Below are 18769 nucleotides of genomic sequence, written 5' to 3'. Positions count from 1 at the left end.
TCCCAGGATCCGTCCTGCCCTTCACGCTGTGGCACTGCCTGGTCCAGACAGCCCGCCATGTGGTCCCTGGACACCGCGACTCGAACAGCGGTCGGTGCTGGAGGTGTCTTCGCAGCCCCTGAGTCACGTGAAACCCTGGGGGGTGCCTGAGACCCCGTCTCTGACGCACTGACCGCCGAGAAACCCAGAGGCCCGCCCAGAGCGGCTGGTTTGCAGGAATTCCTGGGGTTTGGGACAAACCATGGGAGGGTCCAGGTTTCTTCTCTAGATTCTGGGTGGACCCTCCTGAGCGAGTTCGCCCACATCCTCAGAGACAGTCCGAGCTGGACCGCCGGGGCCAGCTCAGACCCCCCTGCTAGGGAAACTGAGGCCTCAAGGGGAGGGATTGGCCCGAGGCCCCAGAGCACGTCAGGGCAGAGCAGGGCTGTGAGGACAGCCCCCGACTTGAACCCCTGCTCCTCCTCTCGGCGGAGCACCCCGGGACCCCCATCGTCTGGGGGAGAAAGGCTGGGCCCCTCCACGGCCACGGCGGGGGCGGAGCCTGCGCAGCTGCCTCCCACGCTGGCTTCCTAACCAGGTCGCGGTGGCAACTACTTGGTTGCTGTTCTCCCTTCCAAGGCCTGTGGAGTCCCCCCTCACCCCCCAGGCCCCCCTTCCGGAACGAGGCACCCACCTGCTGGGGGTGGCTGGCTGCCCACTCCCCTTCCTCCCCCACACACACTGCACCCAGCCCCTGGCCCTTGGAGCACCTGGGCCCTGTGTCTGGGACCAGCTACACCAGGGAGTGCGGGGCTGACCCAGAGGGACGGGAAAGGCGTGCATTTATTAAGCTGTGTACAAGGCACTGGACCAGGCTCCTCGCTATCAGGCTGTTTAATTCACACACCACCCTCAGGGCAGGGCGAGGCGGGGCGGGGGGGGGGGTCTCCCGCCTTCCGGGGCAGACACTTCCTAAAGGGGTTGCAGGGGTGCGGGGCTGCACAGCCGTGTGGGGCCGCGTGTCGAGTCCACACCCGTCTTGTACCCCCACATCCCTTCCCGTCTCCAGCAGCTTCTGCCCGGACCCCTGGCATCTCTGCAGCCCCGGCCACGCCCTGCGCACAGCAGCTCCGGCTAGGGCTTTGTGGGGTTGACGACCTTGCCCAGAAAGAGGATGCTCTGGGTGTCGGTGGAGAGGATGGCCACGAGGAAGGGCCGGTTGAACTTGAGGACGCCGGGATTGTGCACCGCGGAGAAGAAGGTGACGGAGAGGCTGGTGGCCGCCGCAGCCTCGGTGCCAGCCTCGTCCACGTCCAGCACGGCCTTGTGGACACTCTGGGGGGGGAATCACAGGTGTTACTGTGAGAGGACCGAGTGGGGGCTGAGGGGAGGCCGAGGGAGCCAGAGATCCCCGGAGAGCAGGGCTGAGCTCCCTGCACCGAGCCCCCCGGGACCGCACAGCAGGAATTTCTACGGGCCAGGCGGCAGAGCTGATGGCCTCTTAGTGACACAACCAGGCAGTGTCCTTCGCTGAGCACTTCCTGTCCCCTGCACTTGCTAATCTTTTTCTTTTTTGTTGTTGTTAATCTTCACCTGAGGATGTTTTCCCATTGATTCTTAGAGAGTGGAAGCGAGGGGAGAGGCAGAGAGGAAAACATCCGTGTGAGAGACACATCGGCTGGTTGCCTCCCACATGAGCCCCGACCGGGTACATGCCCTTGACCAAACTCGAACCCGGGACCTTTCAGTCCGGAGGCTGACGCTCTATCCACTGAGCCAAGCCGGCCAGGGCTCTTTCTAACCTTCTAAGCCACCCCTCGAGGAAGACACCAGAGCCCAGTAATCCTGTAACATAAGAGGCGGGACCGGGATTCTAGCCCTCAAGTCCAAGGCCCTGCCCTCCAGCGCACTCGCGTCTCACGTCGCTGAAGCCACAGGCCCTTCTCTCGTCTGCGAAAGCTCCCTGGCACACAGGCGCCCAGCCCGCCTCCTGCACCCTCCTGCTCCTGGCACTGAATTTCCGCTGCCCGTTGCTGTGACTACGAAGGTGCGGAGGCCACTGACCACTGACCTTGGACACCATCAGGTTCTCCCGTGCGGAGATGCCGGACAGGTTGGCCTGCTGGGAGAACAGGTCCCGGATGCCCAGCCGCGGCAGCAGCTCGTCTAAGCTGTAGGAGCCCGAGATGGAGAACTTGGGGAGGTACAGCCAGAGCTTCCGGGCATAGGACCTGAAAGAGGCACGGGGTGAACGCCCTGGACGGCCCAGCCGGGCCCTCCCCCGAGGGTCACACCGCGTGCGCCCGCCCGTCACCCCAGGGCTCCCGGCAGCCCCGCCAGGCTCCTTTGCAAAGGGGACTGTCGCCTGGGGGCCCTCCCCTACCCCGGGGGCTCCTCTCCGACAGAGGCCGCTTTCTGTGGGGCCAGGCGCCCAGGGAGAGGTGAGACCCCTCCGGGCAGCCCTGCCGGGCTCTGTTGGGCCCAGGGTCTCACTACTTTGGGACCTGATGATGTCATTGGGCCGCATCCCGGCCACAGGAACGGGGAAGGTCTCCATCACACAGGCCTCCTGGAGGCCCTTCGCTTCCACTCACAGCCCCGGGCAACGGGAACCTCCCTGATGGCTGCTGGGTGGAAACGGGGTTTCCTTACACCCCGAGGGGCCAGGTCAGCCCTCTGTGGCACAGGGCTGGGCCCCCCGAGGGCTGGCGTCTCCTCCCCCCAGGCTGGTACAGGGCAGAGCTGCGGGTAGAGCGAGGCCTCCACCCCTCGCCCGCGTCCCGTGTCACTGTGAGGACAGTCATGTGCTGAGGCAGCAGGAGAGGTCACTGCTTAAAGACCCACCCAGGGGGTCTCCGAGCGAAGGGGGCCGCGCTCAGAGCTGGGCACTGGCCCCATCCTGGGCACTGGCTTCTACTCGAAGGCCCGCAGGGGCGCTGCCCGCTCGGCACCCGCCGCCGGTTACCTCTTCTCCAGCAAACTGCTCCACCTGCGGAGCATCTCGGGCGTCAGGACCTCCTCCACCTGCGCCATCTTCCCGGGGTCGGGCAGGATGAAGAGGGCCCGGGCGCCGCCCTTGTAGTCCAGCCGGAGCACGGAGCAGGGCACGTGCTTGTCGTGCAGGTACCGCTGGTTGTCCTGGTCCTGAAACATCATCGGCACCTTGACAACCGTGTTCTCATCCACGTGGAAGTCTTGGGGTTTGGTGACGTAGCGGCCGAACGGGTTCTTCCACCGACCTGAGGGGAGACGGAGAGAAGGCGCAGGGCGTCCACGGGCCAGCGGCCCCTCCTCCCGCCGGGGAGCGGCCCCCCAGTCGCTCAGACCCCCACCTTCCGGCTCCTCAGGGACACAGACTAGAGCAGGGGTGGGCAAACTTTTTGACTCGAGGGCCACAGTGGGTTCTTAAACTGGACCGGAGGGCCGGAACAAAAGCATGGATGGAGTGTTTGTGTGAACTAATATAAACTCAAAGTAAACATCATTACATAAAAAGGGACGGTCTTTTTTTTTTTTTTTTTTAGTTTTATTCATTTCAAACGGGCCGGATCCGGCCCGCGGGCCGTAGTTTGCCCACGGCTGGCCTAGATCCTTCACAACCGGCTGGGCCTGGGGAATGGACCGCCCATGGCTCATTCGGCATCGACGTTGGGAGACACCCGTGGCTACCGGCCAAGTTGTCTCATGTCTTCACCAGCTCCCTGGACCTGCTGCACGTATATATTTTGCCAACCCGAGGCTTGCAGAGCCCAAGCTCGCCGTGGCTCTGACGTGCACTTTCTTGGTTTAAAATAAGTGAGCCCAGCCTGTGTGGCTCAGTGGTTGAGCATCTACCCATGAGCCAAGGGGTCACCGGTTCGATTCCCGGTCAGGACACAGGCCCGGGTTTCGGGCTCCATCCCGTCGGGGGCGTGCAGGAGGCAGCAGATCGATGTTTCTCTCTTGACTCTCTCACTGATGTTTCTGTCCCTCTCTCCCTCTCTCTTCCACTCTCTCTCTTAAAAAAAAAAAAAGGCTGAGAAAGCGTTCGCACGTTCATGGACCAAGTAGATGCCCTTGGTTCTCAGTGGGGTGCCAGCTCGGGATGTGACCCCGCATTTCAGAGGCTGCTTCTCGGAGTTGAGGGCTCCTCTGAGCACTAGTTGTGCGCCGTCGTGCGTGCCGCCAACACCGCCTCCCCCTCACCGACCGGTCCCTCCACTCGCCTCCGCGGCTACTGAGCCCTGAGCGCAGTGGGCACAGCAGTCTCCCCTCCAGGCGCGTCTTCCGTGTCTCGTTGGGAAAAGGGCCCCACCCACGTTCGTGCGGACACTCGCCTACAGCGTCTGCCAGAAGCTTGCGTTTTACTTTTGCATTCGGGACCTTCTCGACCTGGAACACGTATCTATGCCGGGCAGGAAGGAGGGGCCCACACCACCATTTCACCCTATGGGTGCCCAGCTGTCCCCGGAGCGATTTCTGGTTTTTAAACCCATCCTTCCCCAGGGTTCCCTCACGCCAGCTTCTGCAAATATCAAGGTCCCATCTATCCTGGGCCCGTTTCTGGCCTCCCTCTATCCATGCCATTGGCCTGTTGGTACCTCGTGGTCTAAATTAATACAGAGCACTCTGGCCAGTGTGGTTCTGTGGATAGAGTGTCGGCTGGTGGACGGAAGGGTCCTGGGTTCGATTCTGGTCAAGGGCAGGTACCTCGGTTGCGAGCTCCATCCCCGGCCCTGGTCGGGGTGCAGGTGGGAGACAACTCAATGATGTGTCTCTCTCGCATCGATGTTTCTCTCTGTGTCTCTCCCCCTCCCTTCCACTCTCTCTAAAGTTCAATGCAAAAATAGCCTCAGGTGAGGATTAACCAACATTAATAATTAATACAGAGTAATAATAGGTCTTGCTCTCAGACGGGACAGTCTTCTCATCTTAGTGATTCTTGACCCTTTGTACTCTCATGTACATTTTAAAATCAGCTCGTTACCTGCCACCAAAAAGGAAAAAAGAAAAAAACCTGCTAGGGTTTTAATTGGCATCACATTAAATATTTAGGTTAATTGGGGGAGCACGCCATCTCTACCATCCTCGTCATGCATGCAGCTTACGTGTTTTATTTAAGTTGACTTAGTATCTCTCACAGCATCTTGCCAGCAGAGACCCCGCACAGCTGGTTGGATTCGTCTACAGACTTTGCGTTTTTGAAGATGAGCCACGATGTCCCGCTGCCTCACCAAGTGCCCACACTGAGGTCTGGGCGGCATTTACATCCCCGGAGTCCGGGACATGTCAGAGGGCAGGGTGTGCCTACCCCGCTTTCTTTTCTCTTTTTTAAAATATATTTTATTGATTTCAGAGAGGAAGGCAGGGGAAGAGAGGGATAGAAACATCAATGATGAGAGAGAATCATTGATCGGCCGCCTCCTGCACGCCCCCTGCTAGGGAGGGAGCCCGCGACCCAGACACGGGAATCGAACCGTGACCTCCTGGCTCATAGGTGGTCGCTCAACCACTGAGCTACTCCGGCCAGGCTACTTCTCTTCCTTATGCCAAGGACACTAACCCAGCTAGAATTAGGTCTTTTTCAGGAATTAAACACCAAAAACCTTCATTGTTTCTGTCCAGAGTTTTAGGTGGAGTGATGGTGTACACTATACATTTAAATGATGCTTTAAAGGGAACAGTCAGTATAATTTTGTGCAGCCACTAAAACAAGATCTAAATAAAGTTTTCCATAGCATAAAACCACACATGTGCGTGCACACACACACACACACACACACACACACGTGCGTGCAAAACCCAGCAAAAGCTGAATAAAGCCTGTCGATTGCACCCGTGTCTGCCTCCTGGTGTTACTAATGCACTGACATGTATGTAACATGTGATCGAGGGGAATCTGGGTGAAAGGTCCATGGAGCACTCTGTACTCCTGCTGCAACTTGCTATGAATTTCCAGCTTTTGCAGAATTTGAACGATGTTTTAAGTTTTCAGCAGTGCATGAACCTTCTCGTGTGCAATGCACGTGATGCCCGGTTGGGCGGGCCTGGCAGCCGGGACTGCTTCCTGAGCCGGTGTGCGTGCTTTGCATTTAGACTCGTCCCAGCTGCCTGTGAGCGTGAGGCAGAGGCAGAGACCCAGCGACCCCACCCCCCCCTCCTCGTGAAGGTCTCCGCGGGCAGATGGACAGCGACCAGACCAGAGGAGCCCTTGTCTCCAGCTTGTCCACGCGCTCCCCCACGCGTGTCCCAACTCCAGCCCTGCTGGCCAAGAGTGTCCCCGAGTCCCCGCAAGCTCCCTCAAAGCGGGCCCCTCGGGGGGCGGGTGTGCCTGGTCTCGGGGTTCCTGATACGCTCTAACTCGTCCTGCACCGGTGACTTCTCCGCCCCTCCACCTCCCCCTTCCTCCAGCCGCGCATCCCCCCACCCCCCGCCTCCCTCCTAATCCTGCAAGCTCTCATTCCCCCACCCCTCCCGGGGCTGAGCCCCACGGAGGGAACCTGCCTGACGCACACTGCACAACAGTCTCCCCACACGGGGATTCCAACCGTGTTCGTGTGTGTGTGTGTGTGTGTGCGCGCGTGCGCGCGCGCGCGCGCACGCGCGCGTGTGCTTGCGCACCCAAGACGGGGAACAATTATGCTAAAGTGTTAACATTCGTTGCCTCAGGGTGGTACAGGGCTAGGCAATTCTTATTTTCTCTTTTAGTTTACGTTCCTGTGTTTTTAAAAATATTTATATTGATTTCAGAGAGAGAGGGAGAGGGAGAGAGAGATAGAAACATCCATGATGAGAGAGAACCACTGATCAGCTGCCTCCTGCACGCCCCCTACTGGGGATATGCCCGCAACCAAGGTACATGCCCTTGCCCAGAATTGAACCTGGGACCTTTCAGTCCGCAGGCCGACGCTCTATCCACTGAGCAAACCAGTTAGGGCTCAATACAAATTTAGACATTCAACTCGCGATCCTTGGCGACAAAGCCTTTCATCAATTACTGTCATTCAAAGAAAAAGAAAATAAGTCTAAAGGCATGAAGAGATGGAAACCACAATACTCCACAATCTTAACTATAGGACAAAACCAAGAAATCTTCTAAGGGCCGCTTGGCCCTATCAGACCTAACCCATCCACTTTCTTTTACCTAATGTATCGTCTAAACCAGGAAGGCACGGTTGGATTCCCCATCAGGGCACATGCCCAGGTTGCAGGCTCAATCCCCAGGAGGGGGCATACAGGAGGCAGCCGATCAGTGATTCTCTCTCGTCATTGATGTTTTTCTCTCTCACTCTCCCTTCCTCTCTGAAATCAATAAAAATGTATTTAAGAAACAGACTGTATTAATAACGTAACGGGGGGCATAGGATCTCCCAACGGACTGGCTGACCTTTGAAGAAAATGTAGTTCACCAGCACCATCACCGTGTCGGGGCTGAGCCTGCTGACCAAGTTGTCAATCTTCCCGCGGGTCTCCTTCTTGACGTGGTTGTTGATCAGCTGGGTGGTGCCCTCGGAGTCCAGGAAGTCGGCGGGGAACAGGCTGGCCCCGTAGAAGGCGGCCGTGTCATTCAGGAACTGCGGCCGGAGCGGCAGGTCCTTGCTCAGGAAGAGGGCGCTGCCCACGCGCGTCTCCAGCTTGTCGTGGGGGCGGTTGAGCGTGCGCAGCAGGTCCTGGAAGCCCTGGTGGATGTCCGGCTCCGACGTGTCTGTGAGGTTGAAGGCCAGGCCCTGCAGGATCTGGGCCCACGTGTCCTCGCGGGCCCCCAGGGCCAGCATGGCGTAGGCGGCCGAGATGCTCAGCGGGGAGAAGAAGATGTTGCTCCCGGGGTTGAGGGAAGCCACGAGGTGGTAGAAGTTGAAGGCGAAGGCTGCGTTGCTCGGGGCGATCTGGAGGCTGGGGGAGACCTCCTCAGCGCCCGGACCCTCCTGGGGGCCGTCGGCTTGACCCCGGCCACCGTGGGAAAGGGCCAGCAGTCCCAGCAGGACGAGGAGCAGGCGGTCTGCACGCTGCATCTTCTGCGGTTTCAGGTCTGCAGGAGGGAAGAGGGCGTCCAGGACTGAGACCCAACCCCACTGAGAAGTCTGCCAGGGCAGGTGGGCGTAAGACAGCCCTGGCTGGTATGGCTCAGTGGATAGAGCATGGGTCCTTGGACTGAGGGGCCCCGGGTTCGATTCCCATCAAGGGCACATGCCCTGGTTGTGGGCTCAATCCCCAGTGTGGGGCGTGCAGGAGGCAGCCAAACAATGATTCTCTCTCATCATTGATGTTTCTAGCTCTCTCTCTCTCTCTCTCTCTCTCTTTCTCTCTCTCTCCCTCTCTCTTCCTCTGAAATCAATAAAAACAAAGACAGGTTAGCGAACACCCCGTGTGAGGGGCCGATGCTCCTGCCAGCACCCTCCTGCGTCCACCGCCTCCTTCCCTTCGCCGTGAGCTCCGCGGGCGCCGACCACAGAGAGGGTCCCACACCGGCAGCCGGTCACCCGCCGGGACTACCGAGCTGGGACAGGTCGCCCACTCTCCCCGGCGCCTTCCTCGGCCCGGCGCCCCCACAGCCCCGAGGGTGCCGATCGCCAGCGGCTATTCTAGCACCTACTCCGCCCGCCACGGTGTGCTGGGCGCCCCGGTGACCTGTTCTGTCCCGCCTCTTGCCCGGGGAGGCCCGCAGACTCGATGAGAGCGCGGCCGCTGCTGCGAGGAAATGATGTGCTCAGAGTCAGGGAGGACTGGCTCCTCCCTCTCATGAGCTCCTCCTGGCCAAGGCGGGGGCCTGGTTTTCACCCCCAAAGCCTCCAGGTGGCCCCACCATTATCTGGTTCTCAGCCCCGCAAACCCAGTCGTCATCTCTGACCTCAGTCTGGCCGCCCATCCACCCACCTGCACCGCCCGCCGGGCCCACGCTGCCTGCTCCCACCCCTCAGCCCTGCGCGCCAGGACCCCGTGCCCGTCTCCAGCCTCCTTCACCGGGAGCCCGGGAGCCGGGCCCCAAACGCGTCCAGGGCAGACGTCCGTGCCGGCTTCGTGGGCCACAGAATCACCACTCAGCTACCCAACTGGGAACCGGCCAGAGAGGGCCGCTGGGGGCCGTGACTGTCCCGTGCGGTTGACTTATGGGCAGAGACCTGATTGCATGGACTTTTGATAACGTACAAAGTAATGTCCTTCTCGCCCCGGCCGATTTGGCTCAGTGGATAGAGCGTCGGCCTGCGGACTCAAGGGTCCCAGGTTCGATTCCGGTCAAGGGCATGTACGTACCTTGGTTGCGGGCACATCCCCAGTAGGGGGTGTGCAGGAGGAGGCAGCTGATCAATGCCTCTTCTCTCTCATCGATGTTTCTAACTCTCTATCCCTCTCCCTTCCTCTCTGTAAAAAAGCAATAAAATATATTAAAAATAAAAAAATAATGTCCTCTGACTTCTCAGCGGTTTACTGCTTTTGTATCTGCATTGTCTGTCCTGTTCTTAGCGCCTGCGGGACGGAAGTGGACGGCGGGCCCTGGCGGCCCCCTCGCTGGCCTGGCCGCCCTCGGCTTGCCCACAGCCGCGGGAGCGTCACCTCAGATCGCACGTCTCCCGGCTGCCCCCCGCCCAGCGCCTCACCCCACGGGGCTTCCTCGCAGCCCATCGCACTCCTCCCGGCCCGACCCTCACACAGAGCTCCGCGGCCTGACAGGGGTGACCCAGCGTGGCCCTCGGCAGGACCCCCCCAAACATCGGGATCGGGAGCCGGGAGACCTGGCCCCTGCGTGCAGCCCGGGAGGCTGCCTGGGGTGTGGGCAGGAGCCCCACCGTGAGGGCCGGTGCACATGGGGAGGCTTCCCAGCCCCCGGCTCTGCCACCCCCAGGGAGGGCAAACCATCGCCGCCTTCCCGGGACTCCTCAGCGTTAGCTGTGGACAAAGAAGGGGCGATGGCGACAGGAAGTGTCTTCACAGGCGGGTACCCCTAAATTCCTCACGGGCAGGTTGTGGTGGTGGTCACAGCCCCGACGCATGACTTCTTTTGTGCAAGGCTAACCTCTCCTCGGCCGCCCGCCCGCCGTGGTCTCTGCGCCTCTGTGAACGCCTCTGAGAGCCTCTCAGACCCTCCTGCGAAGGCGAGACCCCCCCAACTACCTCCTCAACTCCACACGCACCCCAGAGGCTGCGAGCTCCATTCCCCCAAGCAGTTTTCTGTCTGCTGAGAGCTCGCTTTCCGGTTTGGCTCAAATAAATTCTTATAAAATGTTCCTGCAGGTCTGTGCGCTCTCACATCCACGGCGCTGAGAACCGCGTCCCCAGCCCGTCCTCCCCCCTCCCTCTCCCTCTGTCTGTCCATCCGTCCGGGGTGGCCGCAGGGGTTACCTACCGCTGTCAGCTCTGCCAGTCTCTGCCCTGTCCCGCTCCAGAGCAGTGCGGCTGGTGCACCCCCGGAGATAAAGAAGCTCCTAGCACCCCCCCCCCCATGAGCTAATTATTAATCAGCAGACGGGAGAGTCGCCTGGAGTCCTGACAGGGAAACCTCACTGAGGTGGCTCCCCTCCTCCCCCTTTCCCCCCTCCTCCCCCCTCCCCTCCCCGGGGAGATGCCAGGAGGGCTGGCCCTTCCTGGCCGCTATGCTGCCAGGTGTGCCTGGTCCAGCCTCCCTGAGGCTCAGGGAGCCCCTGTGGGTCCCCCCTCTCGGGAGTTTGTCCCCCGCCCCCCACTTTCTCCTCCTTTCCCTGCAGAATAGGAGTGGGGCCGGACTGGCAGCAGCGAACTCGTGTCTTCGCAAAGGAAGCCGTTTCCGGGGGAACGTGGGGGGATGTGGGGTGACGGCGGGCCTTGTGCCTGGGAAGCTGGGCTCTGAGCCGGCGGGGTGGGACCCTGGAGCCTCCAGGGCCTCCGGCCGCAGTTCCGGGCTCTGGGGCCCCAAGCCGTCCAGCTGCCCGTTGCGAGGCTCTGAGACGGGACCCACGGGAAGCTGCGCGCTGGCCTTGGAGGACCGCGCACCCCAGGGTCCCGGGGCCCGAGGCCAATTGCACGTCCTCTTCACGGAGCTCGGCGCCGCTCGCTCTCCCCAGCCCTCGGTGAGCTCCGCTCCCTTGGCCGAGGCCGATGCTGATGCCAGGGCAGCTGGATGCTCCCCAGCCCTTGGGGGAAGGACGGGAGGGAGGCAGCCCTCAATGCACCGCGGGTGTGAATGAGATGCCCGCGGCCCTCCCCCTCCCCCGGAGACTTTTCTGAATGGCCTTCGGGTCCTGAACTTGAGTGAAACAGCACCACTGAGCAGCAAGGCGGCTGGGAGCCGACAGGGCAGAGGGCAGAGGGCGGAGGGCAGGGCGGAGGGCAGAGGGCGGAGGGCAGAGGGCGGAGGGCAGGGCGGAGGGCAGGTCCAGCTCAGGCCTGGACCCAGCTGGCCTGGGCCCGAATCGCAGACCTGCGGCTGGACTCAAAGAAGTTCAAGGTGTGGATGAAAACAGGCTTCTCTGGGAAGTAGCCTCAGGGCGACCGTGACTTCCCACCCGGCCAGAGCCTGGGGCTTCTTCAGCCAGAGGAGGGTCTGCCTCGGGCGAGCCCCCGCTCCGGGCGTCCAGGGGGCAGGCCTTTGAATGACTCTTTGCCCCCCGCCCCCCCCCGCCCCCCCCCCCCGTCTGCCACGACCTTGCTTCCAGGCGTATCCTCTGTTTGACTCAAATTTTTTAAAAAATATCTCTTTATTGATTTCAGAGAGGAAGGGAGAGGGAGGGAGAGCTAGAAACACCCATGATGACAGAGAATCATGGGTCGGCTGCCTCCTGCACGCCCCACACCAGGGATTGAGCCCACAATCCAGGCACGTGCCCTGGCCGGGAATCGAACCTCCTGGTTCATAGGTCAATGCTCAGTCACTGAGCCACACCGGCTGGGCTGATTCTAATTTTTATACGAATTCTCTTCGGGTTTGGACATTCCTATGTCAACAAAGGGCATGTCCAAGTTCCAGGGCAAGGCTGGGACTTGATGTACCAGATACGAGCCCCCCTCCTCCCTCCCCCTCTCTCTCCCTCACACACCCACACACACACACACACCATCCCCACACACACATACACACGCACATACACACACCCACACACACACCATCCCCACACACGCATACACACGCACACACCCACACACACACACCCCCACACACATACACACACACCCACACACATACACACACATACACACACACCCACACACACACACCATCCCCACACACGCACATACACCCCCCACACACACCCATACACACCCATACACACACACACACCATCCCCACACACGCATACACACGCACATACACCCCCCCACACACACCCATACACACACATACACACACACCCCCACACACATACACATATACACACACCCCCACACACACATACACACACACATACACACACACACACACGAGGGGTGTATCCTTATCCCATTTACAGATGAGAAAACTAATCTGTTAGCTCAGATTCTCAGTCGGGACTCGCACCCCAGACAAGTCTTTCTCTGCACAACAAGCCCACCCCCCACTCGAACGTGGCTCCGGTCTGCTCCCCGCGGGGACCGCAGCTCAGGCTGATGTACCCCCCGCCCCTTCCCGGCTTCCCCCGCTGCTCCCGCGAGGCTCAGGCTGATGCAACACCCCCGGGTCAGCGTGTGCTTGGTGGCCGCTGGAAGGACAGGTGCTCAACCCACCTGCTGTGAGTTCACAGCCACTGCCCTTTGGTTCCTGGCGCCGGCCCCTGAGGCGCCCTGGACGGAGGCTGAGCTTTGGAGTCAGGCAGGACCTGTCACCACTGAGCTGTGTGGCCTCGGGAGAGTCGCTGCACCTCTCTGAACCTCATGTTCCCCATCAGATTAGGGTGACTTCTAACTGGAAGGGCTGGTCTGAAGGGGTGGGTGGCATCCTCAGAGTGCCTGGCTGTATGTCAGGCTCCAAGGGGCTTCCTTCTCCCCCTTCCTCTCCCCCCCCCCCCCAACACACACACTTGCTGCTGCTCTGGAGGCGAGACTCAGGGTTCACGCTGCCGGGCCCACCACTGCACGAGCCACCGACTGGCTTCAGCGTCCTCACCGGTGAGCGGCGGCTAATAATTGCTCCTACAGCTCATGGCTGCCACGAGGGGTCAGGGAACTCGCATCCACAGAGCGCTGGACTGAGGGTTGCCCCAGGAAGTGCAGTGCGGATGTGAGTGATTGTACTGTCCTATGCGGACGCTGTCCACCGTTCCCTCACCCAACACTGCCGCTATGGTCCCGCCAGCGTCTCCAGCTGCTTCGCCCTGAGGTCCCCGTAGAGGCTCCGGAAGCTCTGCCGCTCCCTGCTGTGCACACACACTGTCCAGTGGCAGAGATCTGAGGCCCAGGGGCCCCGTGGTGAGGAGATGGCAGTGACCTTCAGCTCTGCAAAGGGAGCCAGGGCCGGGGGTGTGGAGGGAGGGGCTGATGGCCATCACCGGGGCAGGCTGGGCTCAGCCCCAGCTCGGGGCTCTCTCCCGCCCAGCACTGGCCGCTCCTTAGCCTCGGGCCGCTGGGAGGGCTCACGGAGGAGGAAGACCTTGCAGGTTCCATCTTGAATGCCACACGTTTCTCGTTCATCATCGTTGAGGCCCAAGCGGGCACCGAACCAAGAAACCAGGGAAGCATTTCAGCCATGGTCCTCCCTGTGCCCCCTCCCCCGCTTAGATCCTGCTGAGGTCACGCGGCCAGGAAGCCGGAGAGGCTGGGATTTCAGCCCGGGAGTCACTGGTCCAAAGTCTAAGGTCAGAGCCTCCGTTCTGTTACTGTTAGAAAGGGGGCGACCTGACCTCAGCCTATTGGCCAGACGCCGCCACAACCCACATTTCCCCCCAAAGGGGTGGGTGGGGCCCTTTGCCCAGGAGCAGCATTCCTCAGCATGTGGTCCTGGGGTCCTTCGTAAGCAGGTCCTTCCTAGCAGCGGAGAATCAGACTTCCCCCCCGTCAAGCTTCTTGAACCAGAATCACGGAGGTGACGTAGGGTGGGTCCTGGGATCTGAGCTTTAATGAGACCCCCAAAGGCGTCTGGAGACGTCACCCCTATTGGCAGAGCAAGCGCTCTGTGGGGCTTGGTCCCTGCAGTTCTCCATGTCCCCGGCAGAGGGCGCGCCGCCGCCGCTGATCCGCACAGGCGTCTCCCACGCGGACCTGTGTCCTCACCCCTTTGCCTGGAGACATGGGGGCCCGCGGCGGGGTGTGCGGAGAGAGCACCCTGGCTCTCTGCTGCTCGGGGAGGGTGCAAAGCGGCGCCCACAGAGCGGGAGGCGGGCATTCTGTGCCTGTGTTTGTTCTGGGCGTGGGCTGCTGGGCAGAGCGGAGTTCGCATCGGAGGCGGCGGAGCCGTGCGCTTTCCCTTGGGGAACCTGCCCCGCCGCAGCCGGAGGGGCTCTCCCAGCTCTGCACCCGCCGCCTCGCGAGCCTAACACAGGGCCCGGCACCGAGACCGTCAAGGAGTCAATGGCCCCAGAGGGTTGGCTCAGTGGATAGAGCATCGGCCTGTGGGCTGAAGGGTCCCGGGTTCAATTCCGGTCAAGGGCACATGCCCGGGTTGTGGGCTCCATCCCAGCAGGGGGGGGTGGGGGTGCAGGGGGCAGCTGACATGGCGAGGTTAGCTCCCGCCAGACACCACCGCTGATAGGTCCCACCAGAGGGCGAACCGGGCCGGGCCGGGCGTCCCACACTCCCTGTGCGGTGCTCGCTGGTCAGGGCCTCCTGCGCCCCCTTCTCTCCGGCGCTTAGAGGCGACGGCAGTGCCATCGCGCGCCTGTGCCCGCTCCCCGAGATCGCCAGGCGCCCGGGAGTTGGCTGAGCTCACCGGCCGTCACTGCGCCCCCCGCGGCCAGGAGGCTCAGACCCCCCGGGCTTCACTCCCACCCGTTCCGCCGGCCGCTCACCTGAGCCGTCTCGGGCCGCGGGGGCGCACAGTCCACGCTGCGAGGCCCCTGGAGACTTAGGGCGGCCCCAGGCCCTCCCCGCCCGGCTGAGGTCCCGCGGCATCTGGAGGCCGGCTCCCAGCGCTGCACCTGCTCTCCTTCCCCTGAAACTGGCAGGCGCCGCGCCAGAACCAGCCAGAACCAGCCAGAACCAGCCACGGCCCAGACACTGGGCTTTCTTCTCAGGTCTGGGGACCCACGCAGCCCAGGGAGAAAGGCAAACCTCCCGAGATGGGGGGTGGGGGCGGGGGGGCAAGGGGGGAGCGGGGAGGGCAGAATCAATCCGTGTGTGCAAAAGGCAACAACCACTTACACACAGGACGTGGCAGCCAGGCATGTGGAAGCACGGGGCAGGGATGGGCAGGGACTCCCAGGGTCGGCCGCACGAGGCTGTGGCTCATGTCCTCCATGCCCACTGGTGGGTCCCAATGCCCAGGACACAGTCGGTGCCCAATCCTGTCTGCGAATGAGTGGAGTGGAGCTGACGCGGGGCTAACGAGAAAGCTGGGGGGTCCCTGCGGGAGGAGGTAGGAGCTGAGCCCCGGCACGATGCCGAGCACACCGGGTCCTCCGTGCTTCCTGCCACGGCAGGTGCGCCTGGGGTGCCGACGTGTTAGCATCGCCCCTGCTCTGATGCCCGCGCCAAGGAGGGAGGGAGACACACACACACACACACACACACACACACACACACACACGCTGGGCGCTGTGGGACCTCATCTGGTCAGTCTCCTTCCTCGTCAGGCCCTTGGCCTGTCTCCAGCCACCAGCTGCCACCACCTCAGAAGCCCCTTGGCCTCCCACGTCCCTCGGGCCCCTGGATGCCTGCATCGGCCCAGGTCAGTGGCTGGGATCAGACCCACTCGCCCCGAGAACGTCGGGGCGCCCTGCCGGCCCCTCGCTGGACACCCACATGGACACACATCTCCCGCAGCCCAGCCCAGCCCAGCCCCAACCCTGCCCAAAGCAAGCTTCTGAGCTGCCTCCCAGGCCCGCCCAGGCCCCAGCACCCTGCACTGAGTTCTGAACATTGCTCTCCCACCGCCACCAGCATAGCTGACAGGTGAGTCACAGGCACCCGCAGCCGGCCCACAGGGCCTGCCTGGTGGCTCTGGCATCCAGCTCTGCCCACATGCCCATGAGACGGCTCCTGCCCAGCCTGGCATGTCCACGGCCACCAGAGTGTGCCAGGCAGGAGACAGCTGTGACTGGGAGGCAGGCCGGGTGGGGTGGGGCGCTGGGGACAGAGCTGCCTTCCATGGAAATGCTCTGCCTTCTGTGACTCCATCCCATTGCCAGTGTCATCATAAAATAATAATTAAAGCGATGTGCAACGACGACAGCGACGGTAATAAAACAATTAGAGCAGCTCCCGTGCGGCGCCATGTGCCAGGCCTTGGCACGCAGACTCTCCCAACCTTTCAACAGTGCAGAGGTGGGCACGATCGCGCCCATTTCACAGGTGGACAAGTGGAGGCGTGGGGACGTGATGAGAAGTGGGGTGGCACCAGGCGGGAGCCTTCCAGGCAGGGAGTCTCCCAAGGGGCCAGCAGGACAATGCGCTGGTCACGGAGGAGGGCGACCATCTCTGGTCTCGGCAGATACACACGGGGCGGATGGAGTCCCCGCCACGCTGCTCTGGGGTTCCTGGGCCGACGGGAGGACGCTGGTGGTTGTGTGGTGCGAAGGTTTTAATCCTTATACCACACAGACTTTGAGCTGAACACATTGTAATTTTTTTAAAAATTCACCCCTAAAAGGAAGAGCCTGAAAGCTGCTGGCCTGGCCGCAGGGACCTGCAAAATCACAACGTCACGGACCAGCCTGTGCCGGGGGACAGCGCCCAGAAACCCCCTCGGGCTCTCGTTCCAGGGCCCCTCCCGGCGAGTTCTCAAGCCTTTCCCACTTGGTGGACGAGGAAACGACGGTCCTGGGAGATGAAGCACGTGGGAGGGTGAGCCGCTGGGAAGTGGACCCCGATGTGCCCACTCCAGGCGGCCCCTGCGGCCCCAGCCCCCGGCCCTGGCCTTGTCGCCTTTCCTGGCCCTAAGGTCCTTCCTCTCATCAGAGTCCCGGCTCCCACTGCTTCTCCCCTGGCCCTTAAAGGCATCTGATGCCCGTCGCGTACGTACGTCTGAGTGTGAGTCTCAATCAACGCACCCTCTCTCCGAAGTGACTGCCTGGGTGGCAGAGCCCGGCCCGTGAAGGGGCGTCCGGTGTGAGGAGACAGGCGGTGGCCGCTCAGTGCCCCGCGGGAGGAGGGACGGGCACAGTGCACACGGGGCCCTCCCACCGCTCGCCATCGCGTCCTGCAGGAGTGCTGGGTCCGAGGCTGGCTGGAGGGAACCCCCCGCCCACAGTCCTGGGGGGCCTGCGGGGAGCCGGCGTCACCCCTTCCTGCTTCCGCGGCTGGCAGCTGGGCCGGGCCTGTTGGGGTTGCTGGGGCCATCCCTGGGGAATGGCTGCATCGTGTCGGTGTTTTCTCAGCACTTCCTCCCGCACGGCCCGCCCCCGCCCTGGACTTGACCCCTTCCCGGGCCTGAGGTAGACGGGCAGCCATGCTGCTCCCTGGTCCCTGCTCACCATCCACAGGACCCAGCCGCTACTCAGGGGGCGGCTTTCCCTGCCCAGCGGGTTAGCTGCAGACCGACCAGCCCCCACGGCAGCGGTTCTCAACCTCCCTAACGCCGCGGCCCTTTCATACAGCTCCTCATGCTGTGGTGACCCCCAGCCATAAAGTTACTTTCGTTGCTACTTCATAACTGTAATTTTGCTACTGTTATGAATCGTAAATATCTGATATGCAGGATGTATGTTCATTGTTACAAATTGAACATAATTAAAGCATAGTGATTAATCACAAAAACAATATGTAATTATATATGTGTTTTCCGATGGTCTTAGGCGACCCCTGTGAAAGGGTCGTTCGACCCCCAAAGGGGTTGCGACCCACAGGTTGAGAACCGCTGCCCTACAGGCTATTCTTGTGGTCGGCCGGCTGTTTATGGCGCCGATTGCACTTGCTGGGAAGGAGTCGCCCAGCCAGGGCCCCACACACTCTCTAGATGCGGGGGGTGAAACGATGAACCGGAGTGACCTGGGTGAGCAGAACCAGCATCTCATGTTCGCTGTCAACAGCTTCGTTGTTACCAATGGTTCCTCATCTGCCACCTTCACGTGGCCCGTGGCAGCTGACAGCTGACAGCACCGCTAGGGACTTGGTGACCCTCTGAACCCACTGAACAGAGGGAAACGGAAGCACAGAGTGGGCTGTGGCCTGGGGGAGGCGGCCCAGCTGGCCCCCGGCTGGCATAGGACCAGCGCCCAGGCCTGCAGCTTCAGGACGTGGGTCCCACCTCGGCATCACCACAGCCTCTGAGACGGGGGCAGGGGCTGGACGGGGGCAGGGGCGGGTGGGGGAGCAGGTGCTGCTTTGTTCGGAGGCCTTGACTTGATTCAGTGTGCACCTCTGACAGGTACCGGGAGCCCTGAGGCACCCGTCCCACAGCCGCGGCCCATCCTGTCTGCCCTCCTTCCGTCCCCTGGCCCGTGCACCCACCGCTCAGGCCCTGCCGCAGGAGAGGCTGGGGTCGGGCCAGGTGGGACCCTCTGCTTCTCTGCCTTCCTCACCTGCCCGCCCACCGACGGTCCAACACCTGGTAGGGTCCTTCTTGCTCCTGCGGGTCCAGGCGGGTGGGAGATGTACAGTTACATGTGCAGAGGAGCCCACGGAGGCTCGGTGAGGAGTCAGGGACAGGAAGCGGCCGCGAGGAGCCTGCGGTGTGAGGCCTGCAGTCCCACCTGGCTGGCTGTGCGCACCTGGGAGGAGGAGATTCCTGGGCCACCTTTCACCGGGGCGCACCCCCCAGCCTCCTGTGGCCTGG

At 61.9% G+C, this 18769-nt stretch overlaps 1 protein-coding gene across 3 annotated transcripts; it reads right to left on the bottom strand.

Annotated features, from left to right (window-relative positions):
• Positions 1-855: 855 nt before the first annotated feature.
• LOC308526453 (kallistatin-like) lies at positions 856-10667 on the bottom strand. 3 transcript variants are annotated; one of them, XM_081101559.1, is made up of 5 exons: positions 10301-10667; positions 7346-7987; positions 2945-3218; positions 2051-2210; positions 856-1314 (listed from the first exon to the last, which is right to left on the bottom strand). In XM_081101559.1, exons 2-5 carry the CDS (start codon positions 7968-7970, stop codon positions 1114-1116), a joined length of 1260 nt encoding a protein of 419 aa, XP_080957685.1. In that variant the 5' UTR covers positions 7971-7987; positions 10301-10667; the 3' UTR covers positions 856-1113. The 3 variants fall into 3 exon arrangements, with proteins under 3 accessions (XP_080957685.1, XP_080957686.1, XP_080957687.1); XM_081101560.1 differs by lacking the exon at positions 10301-10667 and adding an exon at positions 8587-8661; XM_081101561.1 differs by lacking the exon at positions 10301-10667 and adding an exon at positions 8552-8642.
• Positions 10668-18769: the final 8102 nt, after the last annotated feature.

Source organism: Myotis nattereri (genome assembly GCF_964212035.1).
Source record: "Myotis nattereri genome assembly, chromosome: 1".
NCBI lineage: Eukaryota > Metazoa > Chordata > Mammalia > Chiroptera > Vespertilionidae > Myotis > Myotis nattereri.
The sequence above is the reverse complement of the archived record's forward strand: the minus strand, read 5'-3'. Positions and strand labels throughout refer to the sequence as shown.

What these genes read in the sequence shown, in the direction of transcription:
- LOC308526453 (XM_081101559.1), bottom strand. Translation starts at nt 7,970, where the DNA reads ATGCAGCGTGCAGACCGCCTGCTCCTCGTCCTGCTGGGACTGCTGGCC. An exon ending in GAACTACATTTTCTTCAAAG is followed by an intron (nt 3,219 to 7,345) that starts GTCAGCCAGTCC and finishes GTCTCCCCTCAG; the next exon opens with GTCGGTGGAAGAACCCGTTC. An exon ending in AGCAGTTTGCTGGAGAAGAG is followed by an intron (nt 2,211 to 2,944) that starts GTAACCGGCGGC and finishes TGCCTCTTTCAG; the next exon opens with GTCCTATGCCCGGAAGCTCT.